General features: G+C 52.6%; 6 protein-coding genes across 6 annotated transcripts; 1 reads left to right on the forward strand and 5 right to left on the reverse strand.

Annotated features, from left to right (window-relative positions):
• Window positions 1-29: 29 nt before the first annotated feature.
• On the reverse strand, window positions 30-5625 carry BDP81DRAFT_120114 (uncharacterized protein). The gene is made up of 4 exons (XM_060581592.1): window positions 5409-5625; window positions 4968-5339; window positions 671-4903; window positions 30-618 (listed from the first exon to the last, which is right to left on the reverse strand). Exons 1-4 carry the CDS (start codon window positions 5493-5495, stop codon window positions 262-264), a joined length of 5049 nt encoding a protein of 1682 aa, XP_060439636.1. The 5' UTR covers window positions 5496-5625; the 3' UTR covers window positions 30-261.
• Window positions 5626-7412: 1787 nt separating this feature from the next.
• Window positions 7413-8280, reverse strand: BDP81DRAFT_454428 (uncharacterized protein; the record flags this gene model as incomplete). Its single annotated transcript, XM_060592943.1, has 2 exons — window positions 7413-7842; window positions 7895-8280. 2 exons carry the CDS (start codon window positions 8278-8280, stop codon window positions 7413-7415), a joined length of 816 nt encoding a protein of 271 aa, XP_060439637.1.
• Window positions 8281-9696: 1416 nt separating this feature from the next.
• BDP81DRAFT_454429 (uncharacterized protein) lies at window positions 9697-10689 on the reverse strand (the record flags this gene model as incomplete). The annotated part of the gene is made up of 1 exon (XM_060592944.1): window positions 9697-10689. The coding sequence occupies one exon, from the start codon at window positions 10687-10689 to the stop codon at window positions 9697-9699; it is 993 nt and encodes a 330-aa protein (XP_060439638.1).
• Window positions 10690-13149: 2460 nt separating this feature from the next.
• On the reverse strand, window positions 13150-13880 carry BDP81DRAFT_120157 (uncharacterized protein). Its single transcript, XM_060581593.1, has one exon. It carries the CDS (start codon window positions 13681-13683, stop codon window positions 13258-13260), a length of 426 nt encoding a protein of 141 aa, XP_060439639.1. The 5' UTR covers window positions 13684-13880; the 3' UTR covers window positions 13150-13257.
• Window positions 13881-15255: 1375 nt separating this feature from the next.
• BDP81DRAFT_439248 (major facilitator superfamily transporter) lies at window positions 15256-17762 on the forward strand. Its single transcript, XM_060591387.1, has 3 exons — window positions 15256-15510; window positions 15635-15994; window positions 16094-17762. The coding sequence occupies exons 1-3, from the start codon at window positions 15450-15452 to the stop codon at window positions 17356-17358; spliced, it is 1686 nt and encodes a 561-aa protein (XP_060439640.1). The 5' UTR covers window positions 15256-15449; the 3' UTR covers window positions 17359-17762.
• Window positions 17763-19380: 1618 nt separating this feature from the next.
• On the reverse strand, window positions 19381-20953 carry BDP81DRAFT_399325 (uncharacterized protein; the record flags this gene model as incomplete). The annotated part of the gene is made up of 8 exons (XM_060588565.1): window positions 19381-19927; window positions 20003-20112; window positions 20181-20340; window positions 20405-20427; window positions 20482-20552; window positions 20607-20643; window positions 20707-20732; window positions 20803-20953. The coding sequence occupies 8 exons, from the start codon at window positions 20951-20953 to the stop codon at window positions 19381-19383; spliced, it is 1125 nt and encodes a 374-aa protein (XP_060439641.1).
• Window positions 20954-22535: the final 1582 nt, after the last annotated feature.

A 22535-nucleotide genomic window follows, 5' to 3' on the forward strand; every position in this document is an offset into this window, starting at 1 on the left:
TTCGCATAACACACTCATCCCGCCTTGCCTAAAATGCTCATCCATCCAGAGAGCAAAGAAGATACGATTACAGGAAGCCCTTTGGTTATCTCAACGCCATCGTCCGCGTTCATTGAATTTTAAAGGCGCCGGTGAGTACACCCCACCGGCCGCCAAGTACCTCATGCCGCCAAAAGTAATAGAACGGGGATAAAACTGCGTGGCCCTTTCATGTAGCCTCGCTTGAGTCACAAAGATCCAACCACGTTCTGGTGTCCTCATCTAGAATCCAAAGCCAGTAGGCTGAGGAGCGAAGCCGTTTGTCTGACCGTAGGGCGCGGGAGGAGCGCCGCCCATGCCGCCGGGACCGGCAGTGATCATGAGACGGTTGCCGCCAAGGATGGGAGTGTTGGTCTCGTCCTTCTCTTGCTCCTTCTCCTTGCTCTTGCGAGCCTCATTGTCGGCCTTAAGGGCAGCCAAGTCCTTGGTCTGCTGGCACAACATGTTGATCATGTAAGGCATAGCGAAGTCGGTGAGACCGCTGCGCCAAGAGATCTCCAGGACCAGGTCAGGGCGAATGAGCTCGTAGCAGGAGTAGAGCATGCCGACGTAGCACTCGCGGCTGCCGATGTCGACGAACTGTGACGTGTTAGTATGTAGTCTATAGTCATGTAGGGTGAAAACAACTTACGTAGCGGAGCAAGTCCTCCACAACATCAGTCTTGCCTGAGATAGCAGCCGTCTCGATGGCGTCCTTGAAGAGCTTGTCCTGCTTGGAAAGAGCGACGGACTTCTCCCAACGCTTGTTCTTGCGGTAGATGCTGGCGGCGATCTGGCGGAAGAAGATCAAGTCGTGCTTCTCCAGACGAGAAGCAAGGTCGACGGGGTCGTAGTTGTCGTAGTTCTCCACAGAGTCACGGAGGGTCTTGTAGTCTTCCTCCTCGATCAACAAGTCGTTGATGGCGTTGTTGACGGTACGCTTGTTCTGAGTCTGGACATTAACGAGGAAAGGCTTGATGAGCGGCAGGTTATCGCTCTTCTCGAACATCTTGACCACACGGTTGACGTCAATGCGGGCAGTGAGCGACTGGAGGAGATCGGTGAGCAGGGACGGGTGCTGCTCAAGGTAGAAGTTGATGGCGCGGTAGTAGATCTCCAAGTTGGCCACCTTCACGACAATCTCCTTGAACTGCTGGTGCTCCCATGAGTTCTCGGGGCGCTCAATGACCGCCAGAGCAGCATTGTCAAATTCATCATAATGGTAGTAGCAGAAGACCAGCTCGGGCCAGAGGTTCGCCTCCTCGCAAGCACGGATGATCTTGGGCAGGTTCATTCTGCTCCAGAAGAGCTTGAGGTGCTCCATCAAGCGCTCAGGGTGGTACTTGGACAAGGCAATGCCAAGCTCGGTGAACATACCCATGTGGGCGCGCTCAAGACCGAGACCCTGCTCCAAGACTCCGATGAGCTCATCGAAGTAGCCGTTGCGCTCGTACTGCTTGACAAGAGTCTGCAATTGCTCGGCGTCAACAATGAGGTTGAGACCGCAGATCTGGGCAAGACGGAACTCCTTCTTCTCAACGCACGCCTCGTGAACCTGCTTCCAGACCTTGATGTTGTTGGCCTTGCGAGCACACTCAACTGCAGCCTGGTACTCCTCGAGGTGAACGAGGGTGGTTGCCAACTTGGCCCAGTTGGAGATGCTGGTGAAGAAGATCTTGGAGGCCTGGTACAGACCTTGCTCGTACGCCTTGTCTCCAGACTCCTCAATGTTGGCGACGTTGGTACCGCGGAGGAAGTCCTCGAGCTCGCCGAGCTCATCCAGACGAGCGTAGCAGAAGGCGAGGGCAGTGTCGATAGCGGGCTCGCGCAGCGTCTTTCTAGCCATGCGAAGGTACTTGATAAGATCTTGGTCCTTGCCGGCGCGGGCAGCGGTCTCGATAACCTCCTCGTAGTTCTTGGGGTCATCGGCCTTGATGTAGGACTCGATGGAGTCGGTGACACGCAGGCCATCAAGCTGAGCCTTGGCGACCTTGCTCCAAACCTCGGGCAAATCGACCTCCTCGGCGTAAGCCTGAGCACGGTCGATGCTAACGACGTTCTCGACCAAGACATCAACAGCGGACGTCTTGTCACCAGTCTTCTTAAAGATCTCGAAGGCCTCCTCGTGGAGACCGACGTCGATGCAGGCTGATGCAATATCCGGCGCGCTGAAGTTGTCCATACGGTGGATGTAGTCCATAACTTTACCCTTGTCGGCCTTGGCAGCGGTGAACAGAAGCAAGTTCTGAAGGTTGGTGTTGTCGCTGAAGGGTGACGGCTCGAGAACAATCTTCTCGAGCAGCTCAATGAGCTCGAGGGGAAGATCGCAGGCAAGGAAGGCGGCAACAGCCTCAGAAACCTTGGAGGGATCGGTGGACTCGGGAACCGCGGTGGCGGTCACTTGGTCAATCACAGAACGGCGGTGAATGTTGTTCTCGCTGAGGACAAAAGTCCACAGCTCGCGGTCAGCCCGCTCGAGCAGGTAACGAGCCTGGTTGCGGTACATGCCGTTCTCGTTGGTAATGTTGACGAGCTCGAGGTCGTTCTGACCCTTGGAGTAGGCGATGAAGGCGAGGTTGGGGTCACGCTTCTCACAGTATTTACCGACGCTGAGAGTGTCGTACTGGTCGTTCTCCTTGAGGAACTTCTCGGGGTTGTTGTTCGAGTCAATGTAGATCTTGGCGAGAGCATTGAAAACGGCCTGCTGCTGGTTGCCGGCAGCAAGGGTAGCCTCAAGGAAGGGAAGCAGAAGCTTGAGACGGTTGCGAGACTCAACCTCAGACACGAGCTCATCGATGGGAATAGAGGCGGGGTTGACAGTCGATAGCAAGTTCTTGATAATGCTCTCATCACAGTCAACATCCAAGAGACCGCCGATGACGGCGGGGGTACGGCTGGGGTTGACACGCTGGACGTAAGTCTCGATAGACTGGAACTGCTGCTGCTGGTACAGGTAGAGGACCAAGTCGTGAACGAAGTTGAATCTGTCGCAGACGATGATGAGGGGCAGCTGCTCCTGGAGTCTAGCTTCCTTCAGGAAGTTCTTGACCTTCTCAGCATTGTAGTAGTTGCTGTCTCTGCAAATACGCTCGACCTCGTTGAACTGGCCCATCTTGGTAGCAGACTCGATGTACTTGAAGTGAACATCGGGGTCCTCGGAAAGGTTGACAATGCTGCCAAGGTAGTAGAACAGACCCTCAGCAGTCTTGTACTTCTCGAAAAGATCAATCAGGCGCACAGGGCCCAGCAAGTCGGAGTACTTAGTGGCAATCTGGACCACAGCTTGCAGGTTCTGGCGGATGTTGTGCTTGATCATGGCGTCCAAGCAGTCCAGGGATTGCTCAACAGACAGCTTGCCGAAGAAACCGGTCAACCAGTCGATGTTGAAGTTGGGAGTGGCTGCAATGTTGATAACGACACGCTTGACGGCAGCGGGGTCCTCGTAGAGCTCCAACGCCTTTTGGGCCAAACCGGCCTGTTCACAAAGTGTCGCAATGCGAGTCTTGTCAAAGTGAGAGAACATGTCATTTCCAAGAATGGCATCGGCGACCTGAGGAGCATTCATCAAGTTCATCTCCAAGAGACGAGTTTGAAGATGGCCCTGGTCAGGTCTGTTATCCTTGAGAGCATCCAGCAAGAAAGCCGTGGCTTGCTGAATCATGCCCTGGGACTGGAAGATGTCGACCACTCTCTCAATATCGACCAGGGAACCGCCCTCGTTGTTGGCCAAGGCTGTGGCGAATTCTGCACCCTTCTCCGGGTTGACACGAACGATGTGCTGAAGGAGCTGGACGTAGTCGGGCTGGTAGTTGGCCTGGGAGGCGTAGGGCAGGATCTTCTCGAACTGGCCCGTCTCGGCAAAGCCGGCAACAACCTTGTGAGGAATGTTGGCCTTGAGGTACAGAGTAAGGGCCATGTTCAGGTCGTGAGGGCGGACAAGGTCACCAAGTCTCTCGGACGCAGTCAACTTGCCCTCCTTTTGCCACTTCTCCAACAAGTTGAGGCGGTTCTGAGCGAGAACGGGCTGAGCGAGCTCAATGGACTCGTGCTCGTTCAGCGCACCCTTGTCGAGCAAAAGACCAAAGTATTGCAGGACAAAGGACATCTGACCAGGCTGCTGCGGGAGCGACTTGAATCTCTCGATCGTCTCGGCGGTTCGAAGGAATTGTCGGGGAGAGTTGGCCGCGATCTTGGCAGCATCCATGAATTGGCCGCTGTTGAAGAGCTGCTCGAATTGACGAGCATACAGATTATCAGCACCAGGGAGGCCAGCTCGTGATGCCATCTTGATAGCCATGTCGGTGTTGGCCGGGTTCTGGAGGAGGTAGGGAATAACGTTGGCGTCGTCGATCGAAACGAAGAGCACTTGACCCTTGCGGTTGATGCCGACAATACCGCGAGACTCGTTGTCGGGGCAGGTGGTGAAGATGGTATCGCTAGAAATTCGGTTCATGAAGATGCAGGCGGCGGTCTCGAGGTCGTAGACGTGGATGAATCCGTACTTGGTGACCATGAAGATGACACCGTACTTCTGCGACACCTGCATAGCCACGGGGAAATCGCTGACGGCTTCGGGAGGGAAGAAGATGTCGACGGCCTTCTTCTGGAATACGGGGTTTGACTCGGCGTGATCGACCTCGACGATGTGAAGCTTCGCGCCAGTGGCGGTTCTCACAGCAAAGGTGAAGAGCTTGGTGTCAGCGGGAGCTCCCTCCAGGCGCAGCGAGCCAAAGGCCGCGGCGTGACCCTCAATAGCCTGGCTGATGCCACGGTCCTTGGAGTACAGCTGCATGGCGCCAACCACGCGGCCCTGCTGTTGCGAGATACCGACAACCACCATCCACTTGCCCTCAGCGTTGGTTCGGTAGTTGATGATTTGGCAACCCTGTATTGAATGTATTTAGCAGGCTGTTTGGTGACTTGCCAAGGGTGAAGAACATTGCACTCACGTTCAGGTTAGCATTGCGCTTGAACACCTCGACCGGCTGGGCCTGACTGGGGTCGTAGACGTCCCAGTGGTAGACTGCTGTATCTGTAACCAGGCCCAAAGTGGTGTCGCTAATCCACTTCCAGTACTGGACGTCCTCGTTCATGGTGGTGGACTTGAGTTTCGCCTTCTTCTCGAGGTCGAAGATTTGCAGTGTTCTCGATTGTGCCTTGAGGGCGATGACTTGACGAGTCCAGTGCATGATGGCACTGTCGGCCTTGATGGGGCGCCGTGTGACATTGTTGCCGTTCTTGAGGTCGACGATGACAACTTCGGGTTGGGCAGCTTCGTTCTTCTTTTCCCGAATACAGACATAGGAGTCTGACTCGAGTGTCTGGAAGAGAAAAAGTCAGTCACGATGATTCCATTGAGTGAAAGGGATGGTCGGGCGTTGATGGCTCACGCAGGAGTTGAAGCCGATGGAAGCGTCCTCGACACCGGCAGTCTGAAGCTGGATCAGCTCCTGGAACTTGATCGGTAGTGGCGCCATGACAGGCGTTATCTGTGACAAGAAGCTTCCAGAGACCAAGTTGCGCTCCTTCGCTAGGCGGTGTCAGTTCGCGGATTCGGAATGGGTAGCTGATCGGTGTCGCGGGATTTCGTGAATAGGGCGACGTGGGTGTCGTGTATTTGGGAGAGAAAGGAGTAGGAGCTGGGGATAGCTTCCTTGCGACCCGACTGAATGCGCAAAAGGCAATTAATACAGGGAAACAAAAAGCGGTAAAGAGGAGGCGTAAGTACGGGGTAACGATGCACCTCGCAGTGATGACAATCTGGAGGGCAAACGGTGATGATGGGTGTTTTGTTTGGGGTGGTGGTGGTGGTGGTGGGAGGAATGGAAATGGGAAAGACGGGTACGGGATACGTAGTTCGCTTGTGGTGAGGTGGAAGGTTGGAGATTATTTTGGGTGCAGTACCTAACGTTACCTGTTCGGTTCGTTCCTGCCAGTGTACAAAGTACCTTAGTGCCAGGTTGCTATGCACTGAACCGGGTGCGCGACGCCTGAGGTCTGTGGTTTGCTGCCAGCTTGGCCAGGCTTGCTTGCTCCTGCTGTTCCTTGCTGTCTTCAGCCAATCCCCACCCGCCTGGACCGTGCGTCTGGCTCTTCAACCGTGGTCCTGTCACGTGGCTATCTTGCTGAGGTGTCCGTATCCAGGTTCCTGACCGGAGGCATGTTTGACCGGATGCGGGATGAAATAAGCGACTAGGAACCTCCCAAGTCCGACGACCGACCGGCCTGACTCCGAAGCCTTCCAGCCTTGGGTTCCGGATACCTTGGATAAACACCGCATCTCCTTAATTAAGTAGGTCCTCAAGGCAAGGGACTGCAAGGAAATCTGTCGGTAGGGTACTTGGAATTATGCCCTCCATGTCACTAGAAATCACCCTGCACAAAATCCATTCATCTTGCAGTAATTTCGTCTCATTTGCCAACTTGATGTAACTACTTTAGCTATCCACCCTTCCTTTGCCGGACATCTCAACTCCAAACCAAGTCAACAACTCGTGTCTCACGTTGTCATGCCGACTACAAGCTTGTCGACATCCTGATGTATGAACGGCACTACACAGCAAAGCATATGCCCATACCGAAGACCGAGGATAATTGAAAAATCGGCGGCGTCGATGAAGCCGGAAATCGTGTCGGACGCTGATCGGACACGGACATGCGGATGCTGAGGGAAGGTTCTTATCATAAGAAAACTCATAATGAGGCCGAAAGCATCAGCTTCGCCATGATGAAGCTCGTACTCTCGAGGAAGCGGCTATTCCTCCCTCCATAGGCCTGATTTTGGGGCAACATAGGGAAGATTCCCAAAATTCTGAGCAATGATAGGTTCGGGGACAGAAAAGCGAATATTCTCCGTATCTGGGGTAAAGTAGATCGTGATGTGCTCGGGATTGATATGATCTCTACAGAGTCATCGAAAGGCAGGAGAGAAAGGTGAAGCAACCACAGTGGGATTTATATTGACAACTTGGTGATGGTGAAGCATTTCAGTGCACGGGAAATGCCCACGGGTAGGCGGAAGAGAGTAAACGGGGTTTTGGAAGTAACCGAAAGAGAGCTTTCAACGAACTCCAAGTGCGATTAAGAAATGTCTCATCTACGTGGTTCTCTGCCAACTTATGGGGCAAGTACATCTAAGGCCTTTCCTACAGAATTTGAGGCAAGCTGCCTTGGCCATGAGGCCTGGATCCACGTACCATAGAGCGGCTGCCTGATTGGACAAACGCTGTGCCTTTGAAACACAAGGCAGCTACGAACAAAGGGAAGATGGAATGGACATCCCCTAGGTGGACGCCAAGACGTTGCATTTACAAAGCGTATTGGCATCTTCCGATTCACTCTGGAACTGTCGCCAGTGACGCGGGATAACGCGCCAAGGCCGCGGTTGGGTTCGTTTACATGAGCAACCTCCATGCACCAAGAAGCAGAGCAGCGAAACCGGTACACACTCCCATCAGCCACTGCAGCGTCTGGAACTTGACCTGCTCGAGCTTCTCGCGCAGCGCCGCCACCTCTTGCTCAATCTTTGTCTCCGTCTCCTTGATCTTGAGCTCCTGGCCGACAGCCTCCTCGCGGATGCGACCCTTCTCCAGGTTCAGGTCCAGGCGGACGCTGGCCTGCGTCCGGCCAATCTCGTCGCGCAGCCGGGAGCTCAGCTTCGCAATGTCGTTGCCGAGCTTCTCGTGGGACGCGCGCGTCGTGCTCGACTCGGTGCTATCGGCGGAAAGGAGTTCGGAGCGCAGCTTGGCAAAGTCGACCTTTTGCGTGTAGGTTGCCTTGGCGGCGTCTTCGCGGAGGACCATGGTTCGGGTGAGGTTCTGTATGCTGCTCTGCTGTTAGAAAGGATGGTATGCTGACTGAGGGCGCCGTCGCATACCTTTCTTGTATTACATCGTTCAGGACCTTCATCGTGGCTTCGGCTTGCACCTCCGTGAAACCCTCGCTCTTCATCCGCTGGACGAACTTCAAGGTATCAAAGTGGTGATCTCGTTGCCGTGACGGAGTCGCATGGAAGGACCTTGCGAGGCCCGGACTCGCCAGTATCGAGCCGCCCTTGGCGTTGAAGCCATTGCTGCGGCATCTCGGTGGTACATTCGACTCTTGGAAAGCGCTGGTTCGGGTGTGCATCCGACGGCGCGAGCTCGGAGGGAGAGCCGAAGCAGGCCGCAGGGCTTGGGATGCTGTCGCAGGACCAGTCCAGCTGAGTCTAGGAAGCAGAAACCTCGGAAGGGCATCTACGGCCATTGCTGTCGGTTTGGCCATCTTGTATATGTGTGGTTTGTGGTTTTGTTGTGTTGGTGTTTGAAGAAGCAATCCCCAATCCCAGGGGAGATTATTTTGGTGCTAGCAGCACGGGTGGGAGATTGGGAATGACTAGCACCCAGTGACGGCATGTCGTTGCAGCTGACCCACTTGGGAGCGCAGCTTGCCGAAGACCGGCCGCGGGTGTCAAACACTTGGAAGGCAGGGGGGCACGGGTGGGAAGGAAGGACCCTTCGTGCCTTCCATCTTGCCTTCCTTCCTCGTGCCCGCCCATTTGGGTCGTCCAGTCGGGTCGTTTGGCTGCCTGAGGCACGGACCCTCTCAAAAAATTCTCGCGGGCGCACTACAAAACGCGACCTGCGCAGCGCACTTTTGCTCTGTTTTCCTTCCTTTCTTCTTCATTATTGAACAACGCAAAATAAAACATTCATGTTCTCGTGAAAACAAACGTCTGTTGAGAGGTTCGCTCTTTTGCTGGACCCAGGACCATCGGACACGGAGATCGAAATGGAGAAGGAAGCGAACAATCTTGGGTGCGGTGCCCCTCGGCCTACGGGCACGTGAGGGGGACCGCAATGATTGAGCGTACATACTATGTTCGACCATTGTAAACTTTTGATGAGTAGAAATGCTCGCCTGATTGTAGTGTTCCATCTGTGCATTGCCCTGGCTCACCAGGTTTATCAGGTCCTAGACAGAGTCTTGTCTCATGGCACCAGACTGAGGCAACGGACTGAAAGTGTTCATGCGGTGACTGGCTTGACGAACCTCTGGCTCGGCGTCGACCAAGAATGCGCAACACTGGAGAAAGCTGCGGCTCTTTCCTGGTGTGAGCTTTGATATTGTCGGAGACGATCAGACACATACTCTTGTCCTTCCCTGAGGCACTTGCCAGGAGCTCAAAATTTGTCACTGAGATGCTGTACAGGGTGTACCAGCCATCCGGCACCTCACTTCAGCAGCAGACAAGATCTGATTTCCGTCAAGAGAATTCCATTACTTCTAGCCGAATGAGACAAGCGTCACGAGCGTCAAGTTCGAGGCTTGACCACCATCATACACATGAAAAAGGCGCCAGGAGGTTCTTTCCTCCATCGCCTATATGAATATAAAAAAAAGACGACATCATATGTCTTATCAGCGTCAAGCAGCCTACTATCAGAAGAAACAACCGGAGTGTATGTTTGTGTTCGTGTTCGTGTTCGGGTCATTATTCTTTTTGTCCACCTTTTCCTTTGTCGATATTGTATTGTCGAATCCTGGCTCGACGGCCAGAGGTTTGAAAATATTGCACTAGGAAGAAGAGTAGCTCCTTCAAAGTTGATATGGAGATCCGGCAGTAGTTACTTCTGAAGTCTCGTCAGTCAAACAAGTTCTATCAGGATATCGACGGAACAGAAGATCACAAACATACCTCTAGGCAACGGCCTCAAGCAGGTCGCGCGCAGCAGCCTTCATGGCCTTTAGATCGCGAGAAGCCTTCCACGCCGCGGGATCAGCCGACCGCGTCCAGCAGTCCTGATCATGACTGGTGCAAAAGGCCTCGGTCTTGGCAGCTTGAGCCTCATTTCCCTCCTCCTCGCCGTCGACGACACCATCAAGAAGTGCTTCGGCGGCGCGCCTCGCAATAGCACACGGCGCACCAGGCCGATTACACCAGTGCCTCTCGCCAGAATGGACGTCATCACCACTCGTCTCAACATCGCGCTTCCAGCACGGCTGGCCAATAAGCTTACTATTGCACCACCCCCCCTCAGCCTCCACGTCTCGACGCGCGACAACGGCCTCTGCCTCTGGCGTATCAGCCGCAAAGTGGTTGCCGATATCCAGCCCGCCATAGTAGTAGAACGGATCATCCTGCGAAGCGGCCACGATGTCGGCAAGCTCGTTGAGCGCGCGCTTGGCCGTGTAGGCGGCGCCGCCCCGGGCATGGGAGGCGAGGGCCTGCGGGGAGTCACGGTCGACGACGAGGTCGTCTTTTGCGAGGGCGACGGCGAAGGTCTCTGCTGCGCGTTTGACTTTCCAGCAGCCTTGGCCTACGGCCTGGCACCAGCCTTGTTTTCTGCCCGGCCAGGTTGTTAGGTATTTTAAGGGTTTCTTTGCTTTGGGGTCTCGTTTCTGTGTCTCCGTGGTTGTCTCTGTGATCGTCACCGTATCGGTCTCGGCCTCGGTCTTTGTCTTCCAGCATGGCTGGTTGATGTCTAGGCACCACCCTTTTCCCGGGACGGCCTCGCGCTTGAGCGCGGCTGCGCGCTTTTCCTTTGCTTTCCAGCAGCCTTGGCCTACGGACTGACACCAGCCCGTCTTCCTGCCTGGCCAGGTGAATACGTGATTGTAGGGGTTTGCTTCCGGGAGGGCGATGGCGCTGGTGGTGATGGCCAGGATGGCTAGGGCTGCGAGGTACTTCATGGTTTGATGGTTGTGATAGCGATTTTGAGTATATTGTTTGGAGTTCCGTGAGGTAGATGTTCGATGAATGACGGTTCAAGAGGTTGTTTGGGTTTAATTGGTCGAGTCTAAGGCCTTGTTGCTTGTCTGCGTCTGCCCGTGTAGGATGTGAGTTGAAACGAGTGAGGAGGAAAGCAAGAGATCTGGGTCTGATCATTGTCTTTATAGATGAGTATTCGCAAACTGTCTACATAGTCAGAGTCTTCAGAGTTTGATGTCTTTGCCATGATTGACGGTGTTCATCGAGGGAGAATCTCGTGGGTTCACAATCTTTGGCGTTAAGGAGTTCTGTTCTGAGACTTTGGTAGCAAGGCAAACTCGGCAGGCGCTTACAAACACCCGCGGGTTTTTGGTTCTTTCAAAGGAAATACACAAGAGACTTGTGTTTCTTCACCTTGTTTTCTCCTGGGGATACAAAAGGTAGGGGAAAGATCGGCCAAGGACAAACACTTCACGTTGGGAAAAAGTCCCTGCACAACACTTGACTCGTACGAGAAATTTCGGACTTTGAGAGAGCCAAGTAACCAGAGTTCAGACGGCGCAGCGATTTCCTGCAGTTTGGCTTGTGGTTTTCGCCCAAAGAAGCTACACAAGGAGCGAGTTAGGAGCATGGAATTGGCAGGCCATTGTTGCTTACAGCTGTGGTGTTCATGAGCTTTCTTTTAGCGAAGCGTACAGAAGGGAGCAGGGGTTGTCCTGACATTTCTTCATTCGGATGGCTATCCGTTGAATCCTTTGGGCCAATGAAAGGTTTCCAAAACACAGGTGTAACGAAGCAGGCAATCTAGGGATCGGGCTTTGGTGAGATTCTAGTACCACGGCAGTGACATGGAAGTTCATCAATTGACGTTGGACCATAGAGACAAGCAACAAGGTAGGGATCGTAAAGTCGGCTGGGGCTCTCAGGTTATACATCCACCGTTGGATTTCAAGGGTGAAGCTTCCATCGACGCCGTGCTCGTGAAGCCGAGACTCTCAATTACCCGAGACTGAAGGGATTCCGAATGTGTTGTGCTTCGTAACGAAAGACTACGAAATACATCCATTCCAACATCAGTGTCACAATTACTTTCTCAACCTTTGGTCCAACTGTTGGTCCAAACCAGATATAGACGAGAACTCTTCCAAGTTCTAGAGATCTTTTTTGCTTGGGCTTTCAAGTGTCACCTTCAAACTTCCCAACCTTGCTTCCCCGCGTTATCCATCTGTCCCACCAACACCCTGGCCCCTGCCTAGCGGCGCGCGTCCTCCGTCAAGGGTTCACTGGGGACGAACCATTCCAGGCTCAGATAAGGGATCAAGATATCCATTTATCGACCTAAACCTTCAAAGTCTTCAAAGATCGCGCAAGGTCCTTATCGAGGGCTTTGATAACTCTGCAGAGAAAGTTTGGGCAATGATTTACTTACGCAATGGCTACCGGATACTCGAGGGGGTAGCGGTAGGCAAGATTCTATGATACGAGGGAGGGAATGATCTCGGCTATGAACTCTTGTCTTCCGGTGTGGACCCTCGATCTCGCAATGCGAGAATCTAGGGGACTTGGGAAATGTATCCTTATGCGGCCGCTAGAATCCTCGGGTGGGACGGGAACATGCGGAAGAATGTTTGCCTACACTACCAGAGCCATCCTGATATCCAAGCTCTCGGGTTTTGGCTGGCCAAGCCTAAGCAGGGAACAAACAGCATGCAAGCCCTTCTCGAACCGGTGGTCTGGCCTCTTGGCGATGACTGATCAGGCAACCTCGTTTGATGGGACTCCTTTTGAGAAGATTCCATTGTGACATCCTGCCATTCTGCCTGCCATGAGACCATGCCACAGGGAAACCCGCCCTTCGCCCTTCGCCCTTCGTCTTCGGTGAGCACTTGGCCTTGTGCTCTGTCCTTCTATCTATTCACATGTTGTCAAACCCTCTGCTTTCTTACAATAGTCATGGAAGGAAACAACCCAAGACAAAGAAGACAAGACTCGAAGAAAGGTGGCGAGACTTGAACATGCGTTTTGATGGCCCGGCTATTGCGTGCTTTCTTCCTTGTTCGGGTCTTTACCTGTCGTTGCATCCCGCCAGTAGAAGGGCTGGATCGAGCTTCGTAACGGTGGACACATCAATCCAAGCTGGTTACGTGAAGCGAGAATCATCTTCTCTCATGCACGCGTCAACTTACGAAAGTGCTCTTCGTGTTGATCATGAGGTTGGATTAAGAAGGGGCTGTTGCCGATCAGATGCGAGGAGGATGTGCTCACCCAACTCATGTTCCAGGCTCTGGTCTAAGGCGAGCATGAGAATCCCACATTGTGTTTGTGATCGTTAGCCGCGCGACGACCACCACGTGTTGCAAGGAACGAGAGTTTCCTGGTGTCGTGAGACAGCTTGCAAGGCCTTTGGGGTGTCCTCTCATGGGCAGGTAGGAGGTGAAGAACGTAGTTGGAGCCCAGCGTTCATGTGACGCTAGTCTACCGAGATCCTCAAGCATAGCAACAGTTGTGTGGTTGCATTCTGGCGATTGCCAATACCTCAAATCTTTCCGTCACGACTGCATCCCACTTTGGAGTAACTCCTGGTTAAAGAAACATGAGCAGGTTGAGACGGCTCGCGACTTTGCAATTGCCCATGCATCCTCGCTCATTACACCTGAGATCGGGCTACATTCTTTCAGTCGTTCGCTCTTTGCTGGAGGGCGTACATCATATGAGAATGAAATCGTGGAGAAGAGTCCTGCTTTCGCTCCAGATGAGCCCAGGATGAGGTGCCAACATGAACTTATTGAAAGCTGTTGGTTGACCGCACGCGTCGAGCTGTGCATTTGAACGGCCCGTAGTGGTTGAGTGAGAGCACCCGCATGAGAAAAGTGAAAGGTGGTTGGGTTTATCGTCGTCGGGGAAAATGAGCTATCGCCGTGGAGTCGCGCCAGCTCAGCTAGACGGGCACGGAAAATACGAAAGAGAGATTCCATACCTGCCAATGAAGGTGGGAAACAACGCAAGCAGTCTCTCTGCCAGTAATCGATTCATGGAGTGCATGTGTTCTTGAGGCGGGGATATTTGCCTGGAGGGGGAAAAAAGAAGGCGCATCGCGCTTTGCTGTGTGAGTAGGTAAGTAGATGATGGCGTTGACTTCAGGGAAGGGTGTCTGAGAACAAGACGATGTCGGACCTAAGCAGTCTAAGGTAGGCTCGACTGAGATTTAGCGCTCAATTTCTCGGCAGCTAATTTTGGAGTCAAGTTAGATTGAGATTGCATTGCCTGTGGGATGGTGAGATTGTGAGCACACCGCCAGTTCTGAGATCTCCAACGACTCCAAATTGGAAGGTCCAAGGAGGAGGCTCCAAGGTGCGAGCAGTAAGTAAGCAGGCGTGGCAGGCAAGCACCTCAGGCAAGGTAGACTCCAAACGGTAGGAGGTTCGGCTCCGGGAAATTTACACAAAGAACCTAAGAAAAGTCGCACAACCGCAGACTCGAGCTTGAGTCTTTTTTCTTTTCTTTTTTTTTTTTGTTACTGACCGGTCTATCCAGTCTCCAGATCGTTGTCTACCTACCTAGGCCGGATTCGAGCAAGACAAAAAGGACAGTCCCGAGCGTCGCACTACTAAGGTCGTGAGACGAGCCTCATTGCTAGTCTTTGTCAACTAAGGGTAAGGAGAATGAGCTAACATGAAGACGGTCAATTGGTCTGCTATCGGGGGCTGTATGATGTATGCTCGAAATGGGGGCGAATTTGAATTGCAGGATGAGATCATCAATTGTGGTGGTCGGTATCGGTGTCTGTAGGTAGGTTGGTATCACAGTGCATGACCTCACCTCAAGCGGGCGGCGGCAGGTATTTCAATAACCGCCAAGTGCGACGGTTACACTACGGATAAGACTAACCTGAGTCAAGTTCCCCAGATTAAGTTCCGAATCCGCCATTGTTTTGCCCGCAGTCTCAAAGGAACCTCAATGTTTACTTACCCCAAGTTACCTAAGGTATGGGCAACAACATTGCTTATAGTGGTTTCAATGACGGGACATCTGCGAGTGGCCGTCCCCGGATGGATCCCGGATGCTTCACCAGCATGACGACATGCCATAGATCTCGGGATGATGAAAGTGGGGAGGCAAAGAAGAGGATGGATACCTACCTTATGTTAAGGTAGGTAAGGTAGGTAGGATGATGAGATGCTGCTTGCACGTGTGTGGCCAACGGTCAAGCGCCGATCATGAACCGGTCAGGCGGTGAGGTGCATGCATTTGTGTGGGGCGGTGTCGCGGGCCGCCAATGCCGTTATTTCTTGCCCGCTGTGCTGCTGCTGCTGCTAACGCAAGTCACCACGCTCACTACCCAGGCACTCTGGATAGGTACTCCGTGCTGCGTAGGGGGAATTACTTGCCTTTCCAAGCCTCCCCCATTGCCCCCCAGTTACGGAGTACACTACCACGACTACCTACGAGTAACGAGACTACCCCCCGGGCCATTGCTTCCCCATTGCGATTTGCGGCTTGAGCTGCCCCCCAAGCTTCCCAAAGTCCAAGGGGGCCCCCCAAAGGAAGGCCCCAACCTCTCCCCACGACCCCGCAGTAATTTACATGGTGCCAAAATCGTCATCCCGATCCTCTTTCTTCTTCTCTCCCATACCCTACCTACCTCACATTTCTCTCCAACATTCCAACCTCTGAAAGTCTGAACTGTGTAGGAGAAACACCAAGACATCCAGACAAAGGAGCCTCTCACGATACCTACACCATGCCTCAATCAAAACGAAAAGACCCCAAAGCGTTTCCTACGCGCCAACTGGCCGTTCTTGGTACGCCCAAACCTCTCTCCCCCCTCCGTCTCATTCTCGAGAAACTCAGATAAGAAAGCTTCTTATCAGCGCTGTCCAGTGCCATTCACTGCGACTGCGGGCTAACGCGCGTCACAAACAACAGCGATATGTCGATTCTCCGAGCCCATCGCCTTCAATTCCATTCTGGCCTACACCTATGAAATGGTCAAGGATCTCGGCATGAAGGAGGACGCCGGTTTTTACGCAGGTCTTTTGATCTCCGCCTACGCAGTCGCCGAGGCCATGACCTCAATGGGATGGGGAACGCTGTCCGATCGTATCGGTCGCAAACCCGTCGTGCTATTTGGTCTGGTCGGTGTCGCCATCTCGAGTTTGATCTTCGGCTTCGCAAAGTCGTACTGGGTCGCTTTACTGGCCCGTTTTGTTGGTGGCGCCCTCAATGGCAACGTTTCCGTTATGCAGACCATGGTGGCAGAAATGGTCAAAAATCCCGACCATGAGCGTGAGTCTCTCTCTCTCTCTCTCTCTCTTTGCCGGTGTAATTATCGGCGCAAATTGCGGCGAACGACAGCTTACTGATTTTTTTTTTGTTGGGGAACAGCCAAGGCCTACGCCGTACAACCCTTCGTATGGACACTGGGCGGCATTATTGGCTCTGCCATGGGCGGTTTCCTCGCCCAACCCGCCGTCTACTACCCTTCAGTATTCTCTCAAGATGGCGTTTTCGGCCGGAATCCGTACTTGCTTCCAAACCTGGTGTCCATGGCAGCAATCTCCCTTGCTGTCCTGCAGGGTGCTTTCTTCTTGGAGGAGACTCTCGAATTCGAGGAGGACGACGACCTCCACAATGGTCGCAACAGCGTCGCCGTCGATGATGATGACGCCGTCGATGAGACCACGCCCCTACGCCGTGCACCAATCCGAACCTTCAACCCGCGTCGTTCAATTTCCACCAGCCATTCGCGACCGCGCTTTGCGGAATCTAGCTTGCCCATGCCTTTCGAGCACGACTTTGACCTGAGGAGATCGTCCTTTGGAACGGTACATTCGATCAAGGTTATCCCCGAAGACCTGCGGCAACACCTCTTGAACTCTCGTGCCCAGGCTACGGGACAGAAGAAGGTCAAGACGTTCAACAAGACCGTCGTCATGCTCATCGCTGCCTTCATCATCTTCTCGTACCACCAGATGGCCGCCGGTACTCTCTTGCCCACGTATCTACTCGACGATCCCTCTGACCCCAAGCATCCGCGCGGACACCTCGATTTGCGTGGTGGTCTGGGATACTCCCTCCACGACGTCGGTGTTTATCTGGCCATCAACGGTGTTCTTGGACTGCTCATCCAGGGTCTCATTTTCCCCATCTTTGTAGAACGCGTCGGTGTTTGGGGCTCCTTCATTTCCATGATTGTCGTATACCCAACCGCGTATTTGCTGCTGCCTTTCTTGTCCGCCCTGCCTGAAAGCCTCACCGAGGCTGGTATTTGGTTTTCCCTCATCATGCAGAGTTTCTACGGTATCATCATTGGCCCCGTCACCCTTATCCTGATCAAGAACGCAACGCCCACATCGCAAGCCCTCGGAAAGGTCAATGGCGTGGCCATGTCCGGTGCCTGTCTGGCAAGAACCGTCTCCCCGCCCCTCGTGGGAGTCATTTACAGCGTCGCTGGCTCTGCTGCGGCCTGGTTCAGCTGTGCCCTCTTCGCCGTTGTTGGACTGATACAGGTCATCTGGGTGCCCAAGAAGCACATCGACGTGGACCACGTTGAGATTGACAATGCGATCTCGAGACGTTTCTCAGTTACATCCATGAGGAGAGACAGCATCGAATCATCCCGTGGCCGCCGCTCGAATGGTGTTGTTTAGGTGGATGAAAGCAAATGCTCGACATGCCTGCAACCAACCCACTGGGGCGAGGGGGAGTTTACCAACGACCATGCTGATCTTTTTTGCTTCTTTGACCTTCCATCCTTCTCATCATACCTTTGTTGCGTTCTATGGCATTGGCATATGTGCGAAGCTGTGCGACAACATTCTCATTTAATGAGCCTTTTGGTAACGGTCTATCATGGGGTGTTTTGATATTATCTGATCTATGATTTTCTGTGGTGTTGATATACGCGCTCATGGTCTTATGACGTTTTCCAGAATGGAATGCAGGCGTTCTATATATACACGAATCTCTTTTTTATGTTGACAACATTTACGAATGATTGTTTACTCGCGGGAGTTAGCCACGCATACGAATTGACTTTATTCCATCCTTTCGATTCTCTGTTCCCTTGGACGTGTGTCTGCAGTTCGCGGTCTGCAGAGAACAGACGACGGAACGAACATGCATCAGATGGTCATCTGGACACAAACATTGGCAGAATTTCTGACGTACACGGTTGCGTTAGGCGCGCTAAAGTTTAAAACAGTAACCGCGCAGGTCATAGCTCTGCGATAAGGTGGGAAGCTAGGCTCGGTCCAGGTTAGCAAAGTGAAGTGTTGTCTTGTTCAGCCGCGGAAGACATGTGAGAAGCTAAGATGGTGTAAGTCATGACTTGACTAGTAAAGACTCGACATCATGACATATTACCACCAGATTCTTTACGGATAGTACTGCACGGCCTTCCACACTTGATAAGATGAATGCTGGTAGGATGTGGACACAAATGTAACACGAAAGGTTAACGGTATGTTTCTTTTCATCGGCCAATGGTGACTGTGATTTAAAATATGAATGTGAGTCTTTGATGTTTATCCATGGCTAATGTACTAATTCAATTCAACTGGAAGTTTCCTTACTTCTATGCCATATCCAAGTCAACATGTTTTACAAACCATCACTCTATTTAGCAAGTTACAGTAATACATTCTCTGTTTTCTAGACCATGTTTCAAAAGCCCAATCAGTGCTCTGATATGAATCACAGCCCGTTGTGTCATTTAATTGCCCTTAATCGCATCACCAAACGTCAGAAAATATCTTTCACAGACGGCACTGCTTTGGTGTTACTAAGTAATTATCTTCTTGGAGAAGCATGGGATTAAAGCTCTCTCACTTCACGGCCTAGCTCGAGGAATTGTGGCATTGTTTTCTAGTCTAAACTATAATATTCCACAACAAAATGTGTATCAGCTTTAGTTTAACAACTCGAACCGAAGACTTCGCAACTTTGAAACATGTACCAAATCAGCTTGTTCTCGTTCCGATTCTTCATCGGGAAAGGACATTAATCTTTGGGGCGAACCAGTGTTACGAGCAGGTCAAGGCAACCAACTGTGGCACAAAGCAAAAGCTTCGATAATGATGACTCCGCATCATTTTCCCTTGTTCTGCATTATATAACTACGCCATGACAGGACCAACTGTTTAGGCCGTAACAACCAGGTACGGGTGGTCGATAATTTATGCTGCCTGCGGTATGGTCTCCACCTTGATGATGATGATGATGTATTTAACGTCTGGTAACAAAAGGACGTGCCGGGCGCTATGCAGTCTCCACCTTGGATCGTGGATCATCGCGATATGGTTACACCGGTACGAAGTACAGATCATGTGCTGTACCAAGAACAGGGGGGGGGGGGGGGGTTTTAGCCAGGGCATGAGTGGAACCGCCTTGAGTCTTTCCTTCGATGGGCTGACTTGCCATGTCTGCCTTGCTAAGTTGTTGAGCAAGCAGATATCGAAACATGTCAAAGGTATTCCAGGAATCCCAGGTTGTGGAGAAAGACTCGTGGCTGAAGAAAAGGGGGTTCCTGAAGGTAGAACTCCTTCCAACCCCTTGTTATGCTTTACAAGGCTAGACAATACGCTTGCTAGTTCGCTCTGAATAGTTCAAAAAATGGTATCATATCAATGCCTCTGTCCTCCTTCGCCCCCCAGCCCCTATGCATGTTGTCCTCAAACATCCTGCTTCCTCTCCTTATCCGTCGGATCCGACCACGACTCGGGTTCACTCGGCGTCGCAGCATGCACCGTCGTCCTCTTGCTCACAATACTACTCGGGTCAAGTATATTCTCCGTACTATCCTCCGGCTTCGTCGTCAAACTGCCGTCCCGATCATCATTCGTCCCTGTCCCCAGCGGCTGCATTCCGCTGCGCCTCGTACCCCACGTCTGCAGCGCGTATTTCGAGCTCTTTGGTCGTGAAGCACCGCCGCAGCAGCCGCCGGTGGTGCTGCCTGCGTTGCGGCTCCGCTCGGCAAAGTACTTGACCATCGGGGCCAGCGTCGGGACGCACGAAATGATGATGCCGATGCAGGTTTCGACGACGGACCATTGGATTGATTTGGCCGAGTCGAGGTAGTTTACGAGGTTTTTGATGGTTTGGATTCGGATGGCTTGGATTATTGTGACGAAGATGCCGAGGATGAAGAGCGCGAGGAGGACGATTTTTTTGCGTTTTTGGATTTGGGATTTGAGGATTACGGGGAAGGGGAGGAGCATTCTGTGTTCGCCGTGTCATCAGCATCGGGCACGTCTTGAGAGGTGGAACGGTTGAATTTATGGTTCTGGGACTTACATGATTACGTCAAAGACAATGGTCAGTGATGAAAAGGTTAGGTAGAATGTGATTGCGTCTACGCAGTGGCCTTCGTCTGCTGGGATCGACGGGTCGTACTGCTTTTCGATCTGGCCGCGCGTTCGCGTGTTAGTTGACATTCAACTTTTGGTAGACGGAGAGCGTTGAAAGGAATTACCGGTGTGCACAAGAAGATGAAGACGCACATGAAGGCAATGTGTCCCATCGTACAAGCTACCGCGACGATGATGGTGCCAATCTTGTAGCCACCGGCGGGGAAGAATCGTAGATAGGAGAATAGCAGGCTCATTTTGAAGCCCCAGATGCCGAGGACGTAGCTAAAATACACTGTCAGCTGAGTCCGTATCATGTTATATTTCACTTTACTACAAAATCCCTTACAATGGACCGCCGATGAACTGGAGCTGTTGATTGATGGTTAGCACATATCAGGTCTAGAGTTCGGCAAATGTTCTTACTTTGCCAAAGGGAAGCACATTTTGTGGAGGCATATCCTCAAGTCTGGTAATACCCAAGCCCCATTTCGTCTCTGTACGTCTGTTAGACTCGAATAATAAATCCCACTTTGACGGGGAATGCATACGAATTACGCTGCAGACTGTGTAGCCGCAAGCTCCGAGCTACGAAGGATCGTTAGTACTTCGGAAACAGGCAAAATGATGGAGAATTTTATGCTGGCGTACCCAGGAGACAATGATCACCCAGTCATCTAGAGATTTACTTTGTTAGTCTTTTCCTGCGCGACAGACCCCCCTGGCATCCGCAAGTAATCAACATACCGTAGCCAACAGCCTTGACCAGCGTTGTCCGAACATACCATCGCAAGCAGACCAACAAGAGCGCAATGATGGTAAAAGTCAGACAAACCGCCGTTATTCGTGGTCCATCAGTCGGTACATCGTCAGGCGTGTTGTACGTCCAGCCGGTCATGATGGGGTTCGGGACGTTTAGGATGTCGACAGCAAAATAACAGCCCAGCAGAGAAGGGGGACGGGGCACGAACTATCGAAATTGGGTACCGCCGACCTTAAAGACAAGGTCAGGACAAGCCCACACCAAGTTTATACCACACTAAGGTAAGGTACGGATAGGCAGATTTCCATTTTTATTTTTTTGCTTGCTCTCCCCTTCTTCTTCTCCACGTACTCACGAAAGCCCGTCTCCGAACCCAGTGGTGTTCTGCGGCAGACCCTTGCTGCATCACATTTTCGTCGCGGCTGCGGCACTGCATGTGTGAGGCGTCGAAATTGCGCGAGTGGCTTGCTGAAGAGATTCGGGCTCCCAGGTTCTCCACATGTGTGTGCCAGGGCCATAATTGACGATTACCTATGCCCCCGGTGCCTTACTCTGGTCTGTACGGAGTACCTCACTCTCAAAGAATTACGCTAGGCTAACCGGCCGGCGCGCGCCTAAAGAGATTCAAAGGCGAAATCCAGCCGGGCGGGAAGGATGCTGCAGTGTCGTTTCGATGGTGGACTTTTTGTGCGCATTTGCCGCATGCGTAGTTCACTAGTTCGGCGAAGCAAAGCTTACGCTCGTGGCCACCATGCGGGGAGGACAGGTCCTGACGTTATGGCAAGGTGTGACATAGTGTAGCGTCGGCGATGGCTTTGTTCCTGGAGATCCGGCTCCGAATTACAAAAAGCTCGCCGAACGGCGCGCGTTGTGTCTCAGTCACAGAGACTTGGACATAGACAGACACCACAAACCACACCTTGTCTGGATCTGTGTCTCGACTCTGGAGGGCTCCCCCATCTCTGGTTGTCACCCTCCCTCCAGATCTTGTGTCTGTGAGGCCCTCGTAACATTGCGAGACCATGCAAAACACACCATCTAAGACACGGTTCGTATCCCTCACGCTCATCTATTTCCAAACGTTCGCCTCGCTTTTCCCTGGCTCGAGCAAGGCCTGGGCCGGTGGGTGAACGTCTGATCGATCATCGATCAAAATCGGTTCCCCAAGAAAGCCCGTGTTCCCGCCCTATCATCGAGTGCCCGTACGACGGTACGACGATACGACTACGGAGTACTTCGTAGAGAGAGGGAGAAAAAAATCACCCCAGGAAGCTGGCGTTGCAAGTCCGGCAGGGCATAAAAACGAAATGAACCACAGGGCCGCCATTTATGATATCTGATCTTTACAGAGGAGCCTAACCTGTAGAAACCCCGGTTCTTCAAGATTAAGTTTTCGCGGATAACCCAGGTCCGTCCCGCCAGGGTTCACGAGTCAAGCGCGGGCAGGGGTGCCGAGATGCGGCGAGCCCGGCGAGGCAAATCGGGAGGCCGGAGCGACCCCGGATGTGGGTCCCCCCGCGCCGCGACCCTTGCGGTAACTTATAAACCCCCCCCCGGGCCGCCAAGATGATGAAGAGCGGTTTTACACCGTTGGTTCAAGGGTTTGTAGCGGAAAGACGGCTTTTGGATTTCTCCATTTGACAGTTTCCCGAAGATTAGGCGGACCAAGGAGAGAGAGAAATTTTACATTTCTTACTTATCTTATATGGCATCCGTA

The sequence above is a fragment of the Colletotrichum phormii genome, assembly GCF_030913505.1.
Source record: "Colletotrichum phormii strain CBS 102054 chromosome Unknown BDP81scaffold_28, whole genome shotgun sequence".
Classification (NCBI taxonomy): Eukaryota; Fungi; Ascomycota; class Sordariomycetes; order Glomerellales; family Glomerellaceae; genus Colletotrichum; species Colletotrichum phormii.

Coding starts and splice junctions, on each gene's coding strand:
- BDP81DRAFT_120114 (XM_060581592.1), bottom strand. CDS start 5,495: ATGGCGCCACTACCGATCAAGTTCCAGGAGCTGATCCAGCTTCAGACT. Junction 5,340..5,408: donor CCATCGGCTTCAACTCCTGC/GTGAGCCATCAA, acceptor TTTCTCTTCCAG/ACACTCGAGTCAGACTCCTA. Junction 619..670: donor TGGAGGACTTGCTCCGCTAC/GTAAGTTGTTTT, acceptor AACACGTCACAG/TTCGTCGACATCGGCAGCCG.
- BDP81DRAFT_120157 (XM_060581593.1), bottom strand. CDS start 13,683: ATGGAATCTCTCTTTCGTATTTTCCGTGCCCGTCTAGCTGAGCTGGCG.
- BDP81DRAFT_439248 (XM_060591387.1), top strand. CDS start 15,450: ATGCCTCAATCAAAACGAAAAGACCCCAAAGCGTTTCCTACGCGCCAA. Junction 15,511..15,634: donor GCGCCAACTGGCCGTTCTTG/GTACGCCCAAAC, acceptor CACAAACAACAG/CGATATGTCGATTCTCCGAG. Junction 15,995..16,093: donor CAAAAATCCCGACCATGAGC/GTGAGTCTCTCT, acceptor GTTGGGGAACAG/CCAAGGCCTACGCCGTACAA.